The sequence below is a fragment of the Panicum virgatum genome, chromosome 3K, assembly GCF_016808335.1.
Source record: "Panicum virgatum strain AP13 chromosome 3K, P.virgatum_v5, whole genome shotgun sequence".
Taxonomy (NCBI): domain Eukaryota; kingdom Viridiplantae; phylum Streptophyta; class Magnoliopsida; order Poales; family Poaceae; genus Panicum; species Panicum virgatum.
In genome coordinates, this window is record NC_053138.1 from 5259523 (window position 1) to 5261575 (window position 2053).

The 2053-nt window shown below is 48.8% G+C and overlaps 1 protein-coding gene across 1 annotated transcript; it reads left to right on the top strand.

The window, feature by feature from the left end:
- The first annotated feature begins 329 nt into the window (after positions 1 to 329).
- LOC120700380 (myricetin 3-O-rhamnoside 1,2-glucosyltransferase UGT709G2-like) lies at positions 330 to 1062 on the top strand. Its single transcript, XM_039984593.1, has 2 exons — positions 330 to 943; positions 1047 to 1062. The coding sequence occupies exons 1-2, from the start codon at positions 330 to 332 to the stop codon at positions 1060 to 1062; spliced, it is 630 nt and encodes a 209-aa protein (XP_039840527.1).
- Positions 1063 to 2053: the final 991 nt, after the last annotated feature.

The window sequence follows — 2053 nt, forward strand, 5'->3', positions numbered from 1 at the left end:
GGAATACTGGTGATCAAACTTGGAGTCAAAAAAGTCAAATGATTACAATTTGGAACAGATGGGGTAATTATATAGGATATATAGCTGTTTCTGCGCATTTGCAAATACGTGTTGACTGACAGCTAGGGTACTAACTTTGAACTTTGAACCAAAGTACTCACTTCATTCCTATCCCAATTCCCAACCATCTTCTTCCTTCTCGTATCCTCTTCCACACCGAGAAGAGACCCTTTTCCCCATCGCCCTAGCTCAGCCACGCCCGGCCACCACGCCCTCCTTGCATTGCACACATCCTCCACCTGCTGTCACCCGTCGAGTCGCTACCTCCAATGGCTGTGGCTGCGGTGCACGTGCTTGTGTTCCCATGGCCTCTGCAGGGGCACATCAACACGTTCGTGCCATTCAGCAAGGCCCTCGTGGACTCCGGCGTGCACGTCACCGTCTTGCACACCGACCACAACCTCCGCCGGGTCCGATGCACGGCGGCGACGCCACGCCTCCGCTACCTGTCGATCCTGGACGGCCTCCCCGACGACCACCCCCGCTCGGTGGGCGACATCTTCACGCTCATGGAGACCATGTCGACGGCGGGCAGCGCCGCCTACCGCGCGCTGCTCCTCTCCCTGCTATCACCCGGCAGCGGCGGCGAGTTCCCACTGGTGACGTGCGTCGTGGCCGACGGCATCAAGCTGTTCGCCATCGACATCGCCGAGGAGCTCAGCGTCCCGGTGCTCGCCTTCCGCACGGCCAGCGCGAACAGCTTCTCGGCGAGGCTGCTGGAGCTGGGCGAGACGCCGCTCCCCGTGGACGACCCCGTGCACGGCGTGCCCGGGATGGAGGGTGTCCTGCGGCGGCGGGACCTTCCACGCCTCGCCCCCGTCGCCGACGGCCATCCCACCGAGAGCGCGGTGGCGGCCGGCGTGTTGCCAACGAAAAATATCATGTTCTCATTGATAAGCTTAATAGCTTTAAACAACTTGATGATGAGAATGCCGAATTAATGTACTCACGCTTGAACACTCTTGTGAATGAGATTAATTCCTTAGGTGTGAAACAAATTGAAGACTTGGAACTCATTCCCAAGATCCTTCACTCACTCCGAATGCCGGGCTATGATTTTGTGACCACAATTCTATATGAGAAAGATCTCAACAAATGACACCAAATCAAGTCCTCAACAAGGTGATCGCCCATGAGCTACGCAATGAAATCAAGGCAAAAACGTCTTCTTCTTCACCAACGCATAGCGCTCTTGCATGCAAACAACTCAAGAAGTTGAAGAAGATGGCCATCAAAGGTAGCTCAAGTGATGAGGAAGAAGAGGATGTAAGAAGCTCCTCAAGTGATGATAAAGAGACAATGCATCCTAACCTCTACAAGCAAGTAAAGAAGATGAACAAATACTTGAAGGAAATCAACTCAATGCGGTATATGGTCTTCCTCAAAGATGGGCCTCACCATCAACTTATGGAGGTTGAGAAGAAGTTCAAGAAGAACAAGTATAAGAAGGAGAAGAATCCCAAGCATGAATCATATGTCGTATTTGGTGAATGGGTAAGCAGTGGTGAAGAATCAAGTACAAGTTCAAGTGATGAATCAAACAAGAAATTTACCACCCGCATGGGATCATCATCCAACACTTGCTTTATGGCCAAAGGTAGGGATAACGATGCAAGTGATGATGACTCCGACTCTCCTTCAATTGATGAACTTTTTGACCTTGTGCATGAGCACCAAAAAGTCATTAAGAAGCAATCAAAAGAAATTAAAAACCTTAATGCTCTCAATGATCTAAATGCTTCTCTTGCTACAAATTTTGAAGATTTGATGTGCAAATTCAATTTGCTTAGCAAAGAGCATAAAGAGCTCAAATTAAAATTTGAGAGCATTAATGATACTAATGACTCTTTGAAAATGAAGCAAACTATCCCTTGTGCAATTCCAATCTCTAGGATAGATGCTTCAACTTCTTGCATTGATTTAATTGATGAATCTTGCTGTAACCCTTGCAATGAGAATGTTATTGTAGAATCATGTGATGATCTCATTGCCA

What these genes read in the sequence shown, in the direction of transcription:
- LOC120700380 (XM_039984593.1), top strand. Translation starts at nt 330, where the DNA reads ATGGCTGTGGCTGCGGTGCACGTGCTTGTGTTCCCATGGCCTCTGCAG.